At 39.6% G+C, this 16,115-nt stretch overlaps 1 protein-coding gene across 1 annotated transcript in view; it reads right to left on the reverse strand.

Annotated features, from left to right (window-relative positions):
* mmp17a (matrix metallopeptidase 17a) overlaps positions 1-15,835 on the reverse strand; it is a 66,837-nt gene extending 51,002 nt beyond the window's left edge. Inside the window, exon 1 of the mRNA XM_029444018.1 lies at positions 15,701-15,835. Coding sequence (XP_029299878.1) covers positions 15,701-15,835 — 135 coding nt within the window. The remainder of the gene's footprint in view (positions 1-15,700) is intronic.
* Between the last annotated feature and the right edge of the window lie 280 nt (positions 15,836-16,115).

Raw genomic sequence — 16,115 nt, forward strand, 5'->3', positions numbered from 1 at the left:
AGAGAGAGAGAGAGAGAGAGAGAGATAGTGAAGGAGGGAGAGATTTAAAATTGGTACCTCTCACCTCTCCTAAATCTTTCGACACTAAATGACCTAGATATTCCTGGTTAATGGAGGCTGCCATTAGTTCAATTAGTTAAATATGGAGCAGTGACAGAGGGAAGGACGGAGGCATTGATGGAGAGTTGGCAATAGAGGGAAAGGCAGCAGCGCGGGAAGTAACTGACAGAGACATCGATGTAATGCAACGCATGTAATGACTCAAGATGTGCACGTAGGGCAGAGTGACCTAGTGGTTACAGAGGTTTAAAGAGACACAAAACATTGCATGCGTCGAGAGACATGGTCAGATATTAGTCCTGTTTAGCATTTTACCAATTTAAACTAGCAGCCATAGCGGTGGCATGGGACTAGTACCACGGTAAATGGTAAATAGACATCACTTACACACATTCCGCCATGAAAGGTGCAAGCCTACTCTCGGGAGCAATTTGGGGCTCAGCATCTTGATCAAGGACACTTCGACCTACCACCTGCTAACCAGCTGTAGGAGCTTAAAAACACCTTCTATTGATGTTATGGATGTCAATGCAGGGGGGTAGAACAACAAGAAGAGTGTGGCTGGTTTTTACCCTTCTTCATCTGAGGTTGTTAATGCAGAACGTATTAGGCATTCCATGTTGCTACAAAAACCTGAAAAACTAAAATGAGCCAGAATCCAACGGGGCAACACAGTGAAAGGAAAGGCAGACCAGGCTGCACATTGTGGCAGTGCTATAAAGCAATCCAGCTCATGGAACACCATGTATCACATTACATGTGTTGATTCTAGGTGTAATTGCCGACCAAATGTGTACTGGACAACAACACTTTTATTAAGTGCCATATAGTCATTACATATTTCCATGAGGCAGTGGTTTAAGTTTGTTTTTTATTGTAAAACCTGAGGTCTGGACGTTTCCCTCTTTTACCATAAACATTTAATTGTACAATACAATTTTATTTCTAAAACAACATTTTCTGAACGCTGCGGCTTCCAAAAAGGACGTTTCTGCATGTCCTTATTTAACCTCCTCGACATTATTACATCTGTGTTTGTTTTAGTAGGAACATTTTTTGGCAGGATATATATATATATATATATATATATATATATATATATATATCCTGAGTGCAGTTAACAAAGTGAGCAGAATACATTTTTAGATTAGTTGTGAACACATTGTGTATTGGAATGTAAGTAGGTAGAAGAAGTACCAAAGTTGAATTCATTGTTTTATTATGTCTAAGCTGCTTTGTGTGGGTTTATGAACTGTGTTTGGTGGGGAGCACATGACTAACACTTCCCATATGTCAATCTTTCCACAGCTGTCAGAGTGCTGTGGACTTCTGAGGAACATTGGACAAAATGATCCAGCAAATGGCATATTTTATGCGTGCTCCGGAGGGCATTCACACAGAGTGCATGCAGTAAAAAATAAGTCAGCCTAGGTTTAAAGATAAACAAACTGATGGATTTTGGAGCCAATTAGGACATGCCCCCGTAACTGGAGTTTATTTTAACAGGCAGAAGATTCAGTGGCTCCACTCGGGGAAAAAGCCCCCGAACCGTCTTTGATGTTCCTCTCTCTGTGGGCGGTAATGTGGCATGGCACCCAGCCAAAGCCCACAAACACAAGGATTGAATAACGCCTGCCCAGTGTCCCCGCTGTGGCATTTCTCCCATATGCCACAATAAAGAAGATATATGCAAAGTCAAACACGTGCATACAAATACAAGTTGACACACATGTGCTTGATCATGTGACAGATCTGCTCATATGTCACATAAGCAAAGTTTGCTAAGATTAATCTCAACTCTTAAGTGTTTGTCTGAGAGGGAGAATTTGTGAGTGGCTTTCAGTGTGTTCAAAGTTTTATGTGACAGTCAAACTGAGTCCAGTGAATGAAGACAGATTTGTTTCTTTTCTGCTTAGTTTTATTTATAGGTTTATTGGCTCGTATTGCATTCGTGTGACGCTATGAGAGATGGTATCTCGGTCGGCTCCCAAGTTCAAACAAGCTGCAGGAATATATACACGGGTGTATTTATGGATCTTGTATGTAATTTATAGGCCTGAGGGTTTAGCTATGAGGCCATAACATGACAACACACACTGAGAACTTCAGGCAACTGTTCTTAAACACAAAGACACACACTATCCACACCATCCAGTTAAAATACAAACCAGGAAGTCCTGTTTGGTTCATCAGCTGCCAAGACACGAAACAGTGGTTCCACACCAAATGTGCAAGATAAAGTTTGTGCAAAGTAGAACGAGTATTGAAGAAAATTGACTGGACTGTATCAGAATGCAAAGTGTCGCAATATTAATGTTCTAACCTTGTGTCTTCATACACTTTCTTAAGTCCCAGCAGGAACAAAGAGAAGAGTTGTACAACTCCAGGAATTCAGGAGGTGCATAAAAAAAAACATCTGCATTTTTCTGTACAGTGAAAGTTGATGCAATAACTTCATGACATAAGCAACATCTGCCTCCTGGCAATGCCGGAAAGATATGTCATGGAGGGCAAAACACTTTGGGATCAAAGTATAAATTACTGCTTCTTCGGACCCATTACATTTTGTTAAACGTATAAAGTCAATCTACTGCAGTTAACTGCTCAGGAGAGAATAGCTTCACTCCCCGTTAAAATAATTGACCTTGCTCTGCATGATGTCAGACTTTGGCGTGAAAGCAGGGTTCTCTTGAGGCAGGATTTTACAATTTTAGATTGTTAGATGATGGCAGCAACAATTTGCTGATCTGTCCCAAAGCTTGCCTGGTAAACAGCAGAACTAGCACAACGCTACACAGTATTTGCACTAAAGGAGTCTACCTAAGGTTTGAACTTGGATGTATTTGCCAAATGAGTTGAACTGGCAAAAGCTGAAACCATTTTTAGCTGCACGATCTTGAGTTATTTTTGCCTGAAGTCTTTTTCAGGTCGCAGTCAGAGGTACTGCCACTCTGAATGCAGCATTTTTGTATGTGTGCATGCTGTCAGTCTATGCGATACCTCGTGCATGATAGTAGGTCTGACAACAAAACAAAACTCCTCCTTACCTGTTAAACAAACTGCTCATTCCTACATGGCAATCACTTGCCATTGTGAATCTTTCCATCCTCCCAAAAAAGGTAATCAAACAAGCGCAACAAGGAAGACTTAGACGCCTTTTACTTAGAACCCCCATAGCTCCCAGCTTTGAAAAACAAGCACCACGTGGGGTTATTGAGCTTTATCTGAAGAGTACCAGAAGAAAATAAGAGGTAGGATGTATGTGTGTGTGCGTGCATGTGTGTGTGTGTGTGTACTGTATGCTGCAGAAAGACAATAGCTGTATGGATACATGCTGTTTCATTAGGAAGTGAAGTTGAGAGGAGCTGTACTGGACCTATAGCAAAGAAACAACAGCCACACTGTGGATCAGCTGATTCCGCCACAGCCAGACTCTAAAAACTGCAGTAGTGAGTTCAGAGCACAACACAGTTAAACTTCAAGACTGAAGAATGGGAAGTTAAATTGGACAAAATGAGGTGCAGAGGGAGTTTGCTTGCGTTGCTATCTGGCACGGTAGTAGCTTGAAAATTAGGTCAAAGTTCAAACTCCAGCAATACTTCTGGCCTGGAAATTAAATGGGGTGCTGTGACATGACCACACCTCCAGACTGACAGAGACAGCTTCTCCATGTGCTTATGGACGGACAAGTGTGTGAACCAATTTATTTTAATGGCCTATCAGTTGGGCTTCTATGTCTTCATTCCTGATGCATCTCTTTCTCCATGCTGGATGCCAGGAGGGGATAGTGGTGTGGGTGTGTTTTCACCTCACCTCCTGTGGATAAAGCTGTGATGCTATATGGTAATAAGATGCTTGCATAGCACAGCACAGTCTAGCTGCATAGCTAAGTGTGAAACTGTATACCCTGGGAGTTCTAGTCAGTCGTAGAAGATAAATCAAAGAGGAGCTCACGTTGCATTCACAAATGATTCCAGTTCAATAACTGTTTTTGCGATGTCCGTAAAGAGGGTAATATAGCACTAAAAATGTACAGCTGAAATAACACATTTACATGAAAGTATGTTCATAAAGGACAGGGGAACTAAATTAATGGGATATGAGCATCTGTCCATCTCAAATCCAAGTTCTGGTGTCATAGAAAAAAGTATTTTCACTCCACTTCCCATGTTTTAAAATGTATTTAGGATGCTGAAAATCACAGACAGTAACCCAGGCCATTCCGCATAGCCCAATAGTAAAAAAAACAGAGGTAGAAATTAGGGCAATTTTTATCAAGATCGCAATATAGACTACTGCAATATCCAAATTGAAGAAGGCCAAAATATTTGAATAAGGCAAATCAAAATAATATATCATTCTGAATTTAGTATTGTGGTGCTGCAGACATGTCCCGACCTACAAATTGTATTTTTCAATGAAAATGAAAATGAGACTAAAGATGTCTCTCCAATATTCTAAATCATATGGCAATTGCAATATCAATCAAAAATAATCCCAATTATAAAAGAAATCCAAATCGTTCAGCCCTACTACATCACAGAAAAAGAGTCACGAAACAGGATGAAACTATATTACCTCCAAAAAACACTGCACATCTTATTGGCACTTTAACAATCAATTATCTTGTAAGAACATCCCTGCTGATTCTTGTCACAAAAAGTCAAACTAATCTGTAAAAGGCTGCCAAGCTATAACAATCAAAAAATACTAAATTAACCCAAGCAGCAAAGACCACAAAAATGAAACCAAGTAAAAAACCAGCCCGTCAATCAACAGCCACAATACAGAACATGCATAAGGAAGAACATACACTACACTGTATGTATAGAAAAAAACTACCAGAACAGAACCGTTTCCTCTCATCACCTTAGGCACAAACTCCTTATCCAGCTAAATCTGCTTGACAATTGCACAGAGGATATTAGAGGATATCTTTTTTTATTTAGAATGAGCCTGTGTTTATGAGACGAAGATGAGGAAAGCCAGATAAAGAGAAAGCCCTACAGTCCTGGAATATAATGAAAATGTTTTTTTTTATCATGCTGACAAAATCTGATAAGGCCATTAGATAGGAGTGGAGAGAAACCTAGAAGTCTTAGAAGTCTTAGAAGTATAACTGAGTTTGTGGAGCAACAGAGTTTTAGTTTACCTCAGCAGAACTTCAAACAAGCAGCTTTAAGCAAGTACAGTTATAAAGAGTTGGTTCTGCAGTGATGAAAAAAATGCACCTTCATTCTAATTTTACGTGCATTAAGAATGTATTAAAAGTTGCAATGCATTCCAACAACCCCACTTTGATACAGACACTAGCCTCCAGCATACACAGCAATACAAAGCACATAATGTTGTCTCTGAAATTATTTGTCCATTGAGCAATTAGTTGGCTGAGAGACTTATTTTTAGAAGTTTAACATAAAAGATGGCCAACATTTATAGGTTCCAGCCTCGTCGATGAAAGCATGTGCAGCCTCTCTTTTTATCTTAGATAATTAAAAACTGAATCTCTTTATTAAGACAAAATAAGGTTTTTTCTTTGGACACATCACAGAATGAATTATTAATAGTTTTATTGGATGAAAAATACATTTTGATGATGAAAAACATCATTATAATGCAGCCCTAGTTGCTTTAAAATAACCGCAGAAAATCATCAACATCTCTCAGGATACAATGATCCTATATATGCTTACATCTGTTGGTCTAATCACTTCCGCTGCCTCGCTGCAGACACTCTGCTCTGCACTCTCTCTGAACATAGAGCTGCACAGGCCCCGGTGGAGCTGCAATCCTGTGCCCAAAATAATGAACGTGAGCGTTAAGGTAACCACGGATTACAGACAGACTGTCAGATCTGAGAGTTTGTTTAACATCTACAAGTTTAAATAAGTGTCAGCATCAAATATAAAATCAATACGCTGTCATAGCCTGTGTTAAATGCTGACATTTCTTGTGTAAAGACAGTGAATTCATGGGAAAAGACAGTGGATGAGCACACTGTCTATTTCCGCATATACACTATGTGAATCTCTAGATACCTTAAGATTTGATTAAATTTCACGGTGCTGCGATTATAAGCACAGCAAAAGACAACTCGTCTGGGTTGTGGTTAAGCTTGCATGCATGGGGAAGTTAGCATATCCTTCAACAGTGAGAATATTCAGAAAGACAAAAAGAATATGTGTGCTGCTTTGACACTTGCTCCAGGGCTCTCTGCTTGGCATCAACAACTGCTCCAGCTCCAGGTGGTAATGTGTTATTGTGAATGTTGGTTGTTTTGCTGAAATATTTGATATTTCCATGACCCAGGTTGCTTATTGTATGGCTCTTATCCAGCTCCTTTTTTTCCAGTCAATTTGTAGAATCCGAAATGTGTCTATTTGGATTGCTGGAAAATCCAAAATGACGGCTCAGACTAAACCACACAGAAACGGCCGTGGACTCTGTTCTGGAGCTGAATTTGAGTTTAGTCAAAACTAATCTGTATTAGAAACCAGGGCAGTATGATGGGTCTCTGAATATGTTATATATATAAAGAACAAAAGAAGTAACAATGAAGTGTTGATTCATCTGGAGAGTTTACATAAGCTGAATCATTCCATATTCATAATGCCGATGCACATGTTTTTGTCTGTAAAAATCAAAAGTCTTTGGAATAGAACACTTATCAGTATCAGTTAATTAAACTAAAGATAAATGGCTGTTCCTAATTAAAATGACATTCATTACATTGTATCAGTTAAACGTGACTTCCTCGTGTACTAATAAAAACGGACAGACTGAGGAGCGTGGTCGGCTGATGCTCAGGCATAGTTTACCCAATCAATGTTTAACCATCTTATTCCAGTGCAATAACCATCTTATTCCAGTGTGCTATGCACTTTATTCCAGTGTAATAACCATTTTATTCCAGTGTAATAACCATCTTATTCCAGTGTGCTATGCACTTTATTCCAGTGTAATAACCATTTTATTCCAGTGTAGTAACCATCTTATTCCAGTGTAATAACCATCTTATTCCAGTGTGCTATGCACTTTATTCCAGTGTACTATGCACTTTATTCCAGTGTACTAACCATTTTATTCCATTGTAATGGCCATTTCATTCCAGTGTAATAACCATTATATTATATTCCAGTGTAATAACATCTTATTCCAGTGTGCTATGCACTTTATTCCAGTGTAATAACCATTTTCATTCCAGTGTAATAACCATTTATTGATAATTGATCAAGGTCAAACCAGAATCTATTCTGCGTATGCAATGTGTTTATGCTGGCTCCAAGTAACTTCTGTCCTTTAGCCATGATCCTGAACTTTGATTTAATTTCTACTTCATTCACGTAGAGTTTACAGTACGATCACTAAATAACTTGTTCTTTTGCAGAGGATATGTAATTAGTTTAATTGTCACTTAGGGAGAGGCATACTGAGAAATAATTCTTTTTGTTTGCCTCCCATGGGCTGGAAAGAGAAAAAACACTGAAAATATCTAATTAGGCAATGAATAATTGCTGAGTTAATGGCCACCTCCAGATACAATCTTGGATGTAACAGTCACTCTCCAAATTAATGGGGCTGTATATTGTGCGGTGGGACAAAGTGTGTCTGTTCTCTGTAGCAAAGTCTGATTTTTATGCCTTAATGCTTATTGCATTCAAGCTTTTATCATAGTTCTAATAAACACATTACTCACAGACCTTACGCGCTGAATACCCAACGCCTCCCAGTTGTACAATTTGTCTCTCTTTCTTCATTTCAATTAAATTAATGGACAAATGTGCCTTCATTTTAGGTGCATACACACAAAAAGCGCTCCATCAGAAAGCGTTTTACTTTTTTACCCTTTTTTTGTTGTTGCATAAACTGTCTTTCACTTTGATATGAAATAAACAAAAAACCAGCAGTGGCCATCACTTCTTTTGGCAACGTGTGCGATGGAAATCAGTATGCATCTTGCTCCGGAGAACACGCGTACATACTGTATTTGTTACAATTCTGACAGTTTCAAAAGGAAAACTTCAGAGGAGCTCTGTTCTTGCTTTGGGGGTTTCCTTCAGTTCAGTTGGCGGGTCTCTGGATTATTTTAATTTTAACATGCAAGCAGCACACCAGAAACCACCGTAATTACAAGATCTGGTCAGGCCTTTGAATAGCTTCGGAAACCCAAACCTTGATCGGGTTTATGACTAGGAAGGGACGGCATGCCTCAGTTAAAACAGGACCGCCACATGGAGTTGATTTGGGGTTTTCTACATGGGGAGCCTGAGAGAGCCAGCTCGCTTCTAACCCACAGTTACAGTAAGTCATGAAATCAGTAAGAGCCAAGGGCAGAGAGAATAATATGCATCTGAGGAAAACAGTCATTCCTACTCAACTGCTCACAGTTTGGTCTATTACTTCTGGAAACTCACCTAAACTTTGTGTGCAAATAGAAGAAGATATATGCAGACACATTATTGTTGTCAGATTTATGCATAAGCATGGTTCGGTTTCATAAATCTAACTCATTGTGAAACTGGGCGTAGGAGCACAAGCCTGATTTTCACTCCCACAGTTCGCCATCGATGGATGTACACGCCTTCGAATCGACTGTTTGCATATAAAATGCCTCTGAGTGCTCCTCCAGTCTCCAATGATGTACCGTTTCACAGATTGCATTGGCTAAATCCTCAATCAGCACCAGAGCATCAATCCCTCTGTATGGCTGTGGCTACCTGTAACCCCCATAAAGCCCTATTTTCATGGCAGCCCTAGTCCTGACCTTAATATTAGCTTTCCTCTTCCGTGTATTCTGGTAAGCAGAGCGCACCGCACACAGATGGGTGGTTCATTTGAATGAGGCATCACAAAGAGTTATTTCGGTGGAAATTGGGTCTCAATTGTTGCACAGAGATTAGACGGCTGTTTGTGGTGCTATCAGTCAATCTGGTGCCAATTGTCAACAAGAGCATATACTTGCAGCAAATGAGCAGAAATAACAAAATAATGCTTCAAATGTAATCAAACAATCAACAAGTAGATGCATTTAAATAAATAAAAAAACAACCAAAAAGCAACAATGTTGGAATAGCAGTATGCATCTAGAAGTTCATGTGAGTGGTGCGTGCAGTACTGTTTGACAATCTTTTTCTTCAGTTCATTAAATCCGTGAAGCCATCTGAAGTCAGAATGACATATGTGGTAAATCTGCAAACTCTAATTGTGTCGCACTGCCATTATGCACGACCATTTACTTTGATTAAATCGGCTGCAGAAGACACCAAGCTGCTACTAAATAACCACACACGTCTCTTACAACTCTGCATTCTGCCCGTTTATGCAGCAGATTAAATAAATTCTGCGCATTGACTTTTCCCCGCGACTTTTTTTTAATGAATTGGGTCTTAAACGCCTTTCGCGCTGATTGTTGTGCTTGTCTGATTGAAATAGGGCCCATAGTGTCATTAATCATTGTTCTATAACACATGCAACTGTAAACTCATTGGATCAAACTGTATCTCAGTCGACATCATCAATAATGGAAAGGAGAATTATTTAGTTTGAGGCGGACTCCAACTAGAATCCGAGCCTTTACAAAAAAAGGAATAAAATGAGAAAGATACACACAGGGAACAAAGAAAAACAGCAACTTTTCAAATACAAGTTTAGGTGTGGGACATGGCGTGTCCATTATACTTGTAATAGTGACAACCTAGTTCTACAACATCTGGCATCTGTTGTTTACCGATTCTTTTTTTTTTTGTTGCACCATAACTGCTGATGGTTCTTCAGGCCTCAAACTGTTATACTTCAATTTAAAGTTGAGAGTATGTTGGCAAAAAGTCTTCAAACAACCCTATTTTATTCTCCATGAGTCAACATGAGGATTGTAAATCAAGTTTGGAATTCATTCAATTTCTTTATCTGGATGTGTTGTCACTGTCTGAAAGTGTCACGCAGAAGTCTTGCAGCTGCCACGCGTCAGTCCCAAACCGCCATGCTGCAGTGGCAGCCCATGAGGTGTCACGGCTCTTGGGAGCCTTGTTGAATTGTTTTCTTCGAGGAAATCATAAACTCTAAACTCATAAAGTCTTCCCATAAATGTGCATGTCTCTGGAGAACCTTTTCGCTAAACAAGGCTGAAGTGACAGGTTGGATAAGGAGCAGGTAGAAGGGTTCCCTCTTCTTGAGAAGCTGAGAATGCGCCTTATACCACATGCTGAACATTCGTTCTTCCACAATCTTTACGGAGAAATAAACTTGTTCCTACATTCAAGTGAGTCCTCTCCCACATGGCATTGTTCCTGAAATAATGTCCTCGCCCCAAATTTGAGTCCCACGATGCCTTTCTACAGACAGAAGGTCACACAGCTTGATGGAAGTGGGACAGCGGTGCTAAAAGTATCCGAATGATGCAGGATGAATATGTAATAACAGCTTTACATGAAAACCAGCATCCAGTGTGTTTCCGGGGTGGTTTAACATTATTGTATACTTCCATCACCCACTTAGCTATTGCCAACAATCAACCAATAATCCTTGAATCGAAGACTTCATATTACATATTCCATGTTCTTCGCTGACACATCTTCCTATTCCTTATTACACACATGCTTTCTTTGTCTTTGTTTTTTATTTCAACACAAAAATCCTTCCACTTTCCCTTTACTGTCACTGCATTTTCTTTTTGAGTCTCCTCTATCCTGGGCCTCTGGGTGTAATCAGAAGAACCATGATGTGCCGGTAGAAAATAATGCCTCCTACGTGAAATGCAGGAGTAAAAAGAAAGAATTTGAAGTGAAGTGAAGGGACTGGATATAATGCTGGAGAAATGTACACAAATTTCAGGCAACACCGTACTAATGAGGGTAGTGGGACTGTTGGCGGCCAGAGAAATGGGGCTAGGAAATGAAATGATTTCCTGATTATACCCTTCAGAACTAAAACTGAATTATTAAAAATGAACATTTTCCATCTTGTGTTCCACACTAAAAAAATCCTGAGCCATTATCGGGTGGATGATGGAGGGTTAATGGTACTCGAAGGGTCGCGAACAGCAGAGTGAGTGGATGAATGCTTTTTGATTCCCTGTCTTAAGAACACCAATGACCTAATTACTGAACTTATCATGAGTATTAGTGTATGGGTCTTTCCAGCAACCTTGCATTTTTAACCATGCAAAATAACTCAAAGGGATTTGTAAATAGCATCAGAATTTAATCACAAAAGCTACTACAAATCTAGCAATTTTGGAATGAAAAAGGATCCTGTCGGGACTCATCAATATCAACATTTGTTCCACAATACCTGACTTCCCTTTCTAAACCCCATCTTCCCACATATTCCTGAAAACAATTAGTTTGTTTTTGATTTCTTTTTTAAGAACTCATTATTTTGCTATCTTGTAGGGAGGTGGAGATGTGGGAGCAGAAGAGGGTGTGAGGTGGGTGGTTGGGGGGGCGCTCTAGAGAAATTGATGCCAGATGGTGTTTTCATTGAAGAAATTAAACAACAAAATGAGTTAGGAATTGGCACACACACACACACACACACACACACACACACACACACACACACACACACACACACACACACACACACACACACACACAAGGTTTGTGGCTCATTGGTCGTGCTTCTTTAATGTATAAAATTCCACAGGTTGCTGAATATACAATAATTCAAGTAATTTATCGGCTGCTAATCTGTTTAGCAAAAGGGAAGCCCTGAATGTTCAGGTGAATACTTCCTCTGGGAGGCTTGGCGGTTATGTTTCAGTGAACATAATAATACGATGAGCAGAAAACATAGATCGTATTGCGCTTTAGTTGTTGTGACTCAGTTCCCTCAAGTGCTAAAATTGCAAACTGTCTCTATGCAGTGATATGTCAACGTGGATAGTAACAATACTATAAAATATAATACCTCTGATCTGTGATTGAGTGTGCAGTTAGGTTACTTAAGGACTCAGTGTGTGGTTGCTACGAAAGGTGACAAACTAACCTGTTAAAACGGGTACATTTACATTGATTAGAATGTAGATCAATTGTCCCTTTTCAAACAAAGAACATTAAGAGGATTGTTTTGTGGTTAGACGGTTGTTTTCGGTATCCTGAGTGAATTGCAGTTATGATCAGACACACGCTGACAAACAACCCAACACACACGTTCATATATCCACTGTGGAGAAAGAATGACGCGTACAATCATCTGATCATATCTGTACTTTACGGCCCTTCCAGCGCAGAATGATGATCTCTGTGTGTCCTTTGGCTCCCTGCTTCACCCCAGTGACAAGAAATCCATCATTGGCCAAGTAATCATCGTCGGAGTCGTCTACTCTGATGCCTTCTCTCTGTCTTTCATGATAAACTAGGAGCTGCAGTTAGATTAAAATGTCTGGATAAATTGTTTTATCGGTGATCAAACACTGCAATCTGTTTTTACAATGAATAAAGCAGGAAAACTCTTTATCTCTCACGTACTGTAATTGAGAGCAGTGTACGTCTAAATTACATTAACCCCTGTAAAAACTTTACACATGCTTTCCCCTCTTACAGCGCTTTCCATAGAGTAGAAGTTTAAGTTTCGACTATGAATCTTTACTCTCTAGTGTCCCCTGATCTCCAGAGTGAGGGAGTCACATGAGGCCAGCAGGCGGGAGCACACGCTTCCCCTGAAGCTTCTATAAAGACATCATCATGTGGACAGAAGAAACTGTATTCAGCTATTTCATTGGCACCCAAACATTATGAAAATATGAAGACTTGTCCGGGATCTGCGGACACAGTACAACGATCATTCCACCTGGTTACTATTAAGAAGTGGTCAAGCTGGGTTCAAAATGATAAAAGCCTTAAAAGGCACTTTCATGTCTTTGTGGTTTCCAGGCACAGGAAGTTCTTACATTTTATCTTTTAGGGTGGACTTTAAGAGTACAGCAAGTAATTTCTCAGATGCTCACATTTTTCAAAGCGTGTGGACACAGTGAGATATATTGCTGTGGTGCTGGGGAATGCACGTCTTCTTCTACCTCGACAAATGATCATCCTGTCACTAAAGCTGCTCTTCTTCTACAAGAAAGAAAGTAGAAAGACATCATAGCCACCATGCAAGGCCTACAGGGTGTGCTTGATACAAAAATAGAGGTTTTGGATTGGGTATCACTTTCAAACAATGGAGCCTTCAAACTAGAAATCTTTCTTCAATACAATATTTTCTAAGCATTGGCAAAAATAATATCAAACCATACACTATGGGGCTTTTAGCAGATGATATAATGCAGATATGTGTCTTCAAAAAGTCAATGTAATGTTCAGACTTTACCACTTTGCCAAGTTGACATCCAACGTGAGAAATTGTAGTTTGAAATGGTTTCCTAAGCAGAAAGAAGCTGAGAATATCCAGGAAGCGGTAACGCTTATTGCATGAACTGCGTGACCTCGACAATAAGGCATATTTAGCATCTCTAAGTATAAAGTCTAAGAAATAATGTGGACATTTTCAGGTTTGTATCCATCACTGGCAGTGTTTCTTTGCATTTACTGGCACATGAAGCGGGACAGGACATCACAACAAGAGTAATGGCCCCCAGACTACAGGCAGCACAGGGGCTGCAGTACCACTTTGGACTGAGTGCATCATACAGCTCTAAAAATGTAGTAAAGCCATGAGTATTATCTTCTCTGAAATGGCAAATGGAGAAAAATCGCAGCCGTTTCATCTCGTGATATCTAGTGTTTGTTCAATTTTCCAGAAAATAAGTTTGTGAAAGTTTTACCATAGGAAACTTTGACAGTAAAAACCTGTTATCTTTACCCAGGATGATGTGTCAGCTTAAGTGCATGTATGTACTCTTCTGTGTCTTTTATTTGGTATTCTTTAGACAAATCAACAATTAAAGAAGGAAGATATCAGTGGCTAATAATAATAATAATTTTTGGATGATCGGGACATTAGTTAACTGACCGACTGACATTGTTTTCATTTCAAGTGAAGTATTGAAAGAGATGCAAATGTATATGTGTGACTAAGAGGGCTATTCTGTTCATGTAATACCTGTTTCAAGGCTTTGGTTGTTAGTGGCAGAAACTTCACAGCAAAGGAAGAAGTACGCACAGGTTTTGATGAAAGCCCTGCCTGGTGTGGCCAAACTGACCTCTTAGGAAACCAGACAAAATTGATTCAGAGCGAAGGTGCAACAGACCGTGTCCTGATGTGAGGGTTGTTGGTATCCGCCTCAGCAATGAGTGTATTTCACACTCATAGAAAATGTGGATGACGTAAACTTGTTGTGTGTAATTATGTGTGCTGTTTTCAGTAAAGAACAATTTCTTAGATGATGTAGCTTCTCTACAAATGTATGTAGCCTACACTCTATTTAATTATATTGAAATGAGCTTTGCCTCACCCACACACAGTGTAAACGCTCTTAGCAATAATGATACCAAACTCAGGTAGCAAGACAAAAAAAAGGAAAGGTACACAACCTCAAAGTGGACTTGAAGCAGAACATAAATAAAAAAATAGAAACTGATCTATTTTAGTGCCATTTTAGTTGAGAAATACACAATCCCCCAGCATGGGTTTAAGAGAGAAGAGTTTGAGTTCTGAAAGAAAGCGAGACAGGAGTTGGGATGAGCAGCAACACAAAAACTAATGTTGCACTTAAGAGTGAAATTAAAGGGAAAAAAATGCAGCTTCAACGGTGATGAAATTATGTAGATAATAATCAGCTTTATTTATTTTCAAAATATATTTTTTAAACTCATATTTTACATATGCAGCATAGTGTATCTATATAAAAGGGCAATAATACAAATATACATATAGTATAAACTTACATACGTCAGTGGTGATGATGATGATGATGATGATGATGATGATGATGATGATGTACAGCCATGTACTACGTATGTGTGGCTTCCTCCATTACTTATGCATAACATATATGGAAATATAATGTAATATATCAAATGAATTGTTAATGAAATATTTGGGCTGATCTGTTATAAGTGAATAGCTTCTTGATCAATGGTGCTCTCTGTTTCAAATCTACTGCTCCACCAGACTACAGTATGGGGTCCTCTATTTTAAACACAGCAAATGCCTGAATCTAGCACTGATAAAATAACCTATTATGTCTCATGTGTTAAGGATGTCCCAGTACTAGGTCCAGTTATTTTATTAGCACAGGATATGTAAATCAGCATATTGTGAAAGAGGTTGATATAACGCCAAGGCTAATCCCTTTACATACATTTATTTATTACAGGCATCACAGTGACTTGTTTTAAATTGCCGGGGGTGATTCCTGACCAGGTAAATAAAGTTCCTATAGCCTACACATATAGATTTCCCATCGTGTGTACCGCCACTCTGCCTCGTGCATTGGACTGCAGAGCGGTGTTAAAATTCAGAGCAAGTATTCGGGGAAGACAGCACTTACTCTTTGCTGGACGTTTCAAGAGTAGCCCAAGTAGAAAAGGAGAGGAAAACCTGCCACCCCACGTCCCCACACTATGGTAGGGTATGATAGAAAAAAACACACCTCACGTTCACTCACTGGTGCGAGCAGGTAGATAAACTTCCAACCTCACCTTCCTCCCCCCCCCCACACACGCCTCTTCGTAAGTAGGCAGAAAAGATAGAAACTTACCACACCAGTGTCCAGCTGCTCGGTAGTCTGAGACGGAGCCGCTCCAGTCAGAGGTAAAAACCACAATATCGGCACCAACAGCAGCATCTCCGGTGAAATATTCCTCATCCACTTGTGAAGAACCAGAGAAATCATGATGCCCTATGACAGGCTGATCCTGCAGGGCTCAGACACCGACCCCTGACAGCCGCATCCACGGGATAAATCACACGCCGACACTCCGGTAAAATTTGCCCTATTAAGTCTACCTCACTGTTGAGCGCAAACACATGAAACACATTAAAACCGGTGCTGGTGAAAACACTTAAAAACATTAGAGCAGTTCATGCCCCGCCAAACTTGCACTTGTAACTAACACTTAAAGTGGTCACAATCAGAGATAAACTGCGTATTATTGTCTTATGTCAAGTCCACC

The sequence above is a fragment of the Cottoperca gobio genome, chromosome 12 (assembly GCF_900634415.1).
Source record: "Cottoperca gobio chromosome 12, fCotGob3.1, whole genome shotgun sequence".
Taxonomy (NCBI): Eukaryota; Metazoa; Chordata; class Actinopteri; order Perciformes; family Bovichtidae; genus Cottoperca; species Cottoperca gobio.